Source organism: Camelina sativa, chromosome 10, assembly GCF_000633955.1.
Source record: "Camelina sativa cultivar DH55 chromosome 10, Cs, whole genome shotgun sequence".
Lineage (NCBI taxonomy): Eukaryota > Viridiplantae > Streptophyta > Magnoliopsida > Brassicales > Brassicaceae > Camelina > Camelina sativa.
In genome coordinates, this window is record NC_025694.1 from 257,078 (window position 1) to 258,656 (window position 1,579).

At 43.2% G+C, this 1,579-nt stretch overlaps 1 protein-coding gene across 1 annotated transcript; it reads right to left on the minus strand.

Annotated features, from left to right (window-relative positions):
- LOC104719907 (pre-mRNA-processing-splicing factor 8B-like) lies at positions 240–1,573 on the minus strand. The gene is made up of 3 exons (XM_019230632.1): positions 1,189–1,573; positions 632–1,095; positions 240–469 (listed from the first exon to the last, which is right to left on the minus strand). The coding sequence occupies exons 1-3, from the start codon at positions 1,497–1,499 to the stop codon at positions 240–242; spliced, it is 1,005 nt and encodes a 334-aa protein (XP_019086177.1). The 5' UTR covers positions 1,500–1,573.

A 1,579-nucleotide genomic window follows, 5' to 3' on the forward strand; every position in this document is an offset into this window, starting at 1 on the left:
ACATATCGGAGGATCATATTCTCAATTGCCACAGGTAGACCAGGGACCTTCCATGGTATATTAGCTTTCCAGCACCGCCATGCCTCACTAAGGTGCTGCAATATCGTCCGCGCTTTATTTTGCTTGATACCCTCTGCACATTAGCAGACAGTAAAAAATCAAGAAATAAGAGATAAAATTGAAGGAAAGCAATCCCATCCTTGAGCAACACAAAAACAAATCCGTTATAAACGCAAGAGCTAACCTGGCATTGCATCAATGACATCATGCATGACAGCAGCTCGAAGCTCCAAATCAAAATGGCTTTCAACTCTCTGTTTTGTGACAGTTTTGGCCACTCCCTTTGAGTGACGCCCCTCAAATTGACGTGCAAGCAGGTTACGTAACCATCGTTCTAGAAGAGGAAATATTCCACGAAGGAAAAACAACCATACCCTCCACATTGGAGCCCAAAATCCACACCCTGGTCCTTTACCCACAGGACCGGTATTGAAACGGTAATAGATCAAGTGTTTCNCCTATAAGCAGCACTATCAAACTATGACAAAAACAAAGGCCTAGCTAATTTATAACAGCTGGACTTGAAAACTTAGACAAAACGCATACATGCTGAAAAGCNTACGGTACATACCCGTCAATTGGCCAACATGGGAGAAAATATATCGTAGGCCATCAGCCAATTGAAAGGCATCAACATTACCAAGTCGGAACTGAACATTTGCATCAACTACAAGTTTTGTCAACCGGAGGATCTCACGGCAGAGATGAAAAGCGTTCCCAAAACGTGACTTCTTCCGCTCCTTGGTTGTCAGAGTTTTCACAGGCTTGAGGTTGAAGTTATAATCAAGGTGGAGGTAGTTCAAACTCTTCCTGTGAATCAACAGGTTCAGCATATTATGACCCTGCCGGCAGACTTGCAGACCAACTTCAACCCAATCCAGTTCGGTGCTCTGGAAAAACTTTGTAGCTGCAAGAGATTGGAACAAGTGCTTCTTCCTCTGAGCCTTAGGTGGTCTATGGTGCAGCTCATTCAACACATAACATTTCAAAAGCTTCTGGTAACTAACACGAACTTTGACTGGATATGCTGGAGGACTGCAATAAATGAGATCACTAGACGTTAGAACACTGACTAGAAAATTTCAAAGGGGAAAGAGAGCTTAAGTAGCATCAGAAAAATAAGCTTACCAGTGCTCCTTAAACCACTCTGCAACAAGGGGTATATCTTCAGCCCGCCGAGTCCTCCCAGACCTCATATTGAAAGGCCGAGGGGCAAACAACAATGAAATGCCAGCAGCTGTAGTGTCAGTGTAGAGTGAGGAGTTTTTCAGCAACGGTTGCACTCCTTCTGGTAACACAAAGTCATCCTCATCATCATCAGAACCATTACTTTTGCGCTGTTTCTTATTAGTGTTATTTGAGTTACTTATTGGGTGAATTAGTGGATCATAATAGAACGCAGGAAGATCAGGATCCTCAGTCTTTATGTACATAACCATAGGAACGTGATAGACACAGAGCTTTACTTTCCTGGGCCTATTATTGTACAGATGGGGGAAAGCTACTCTGTACTCAGTTC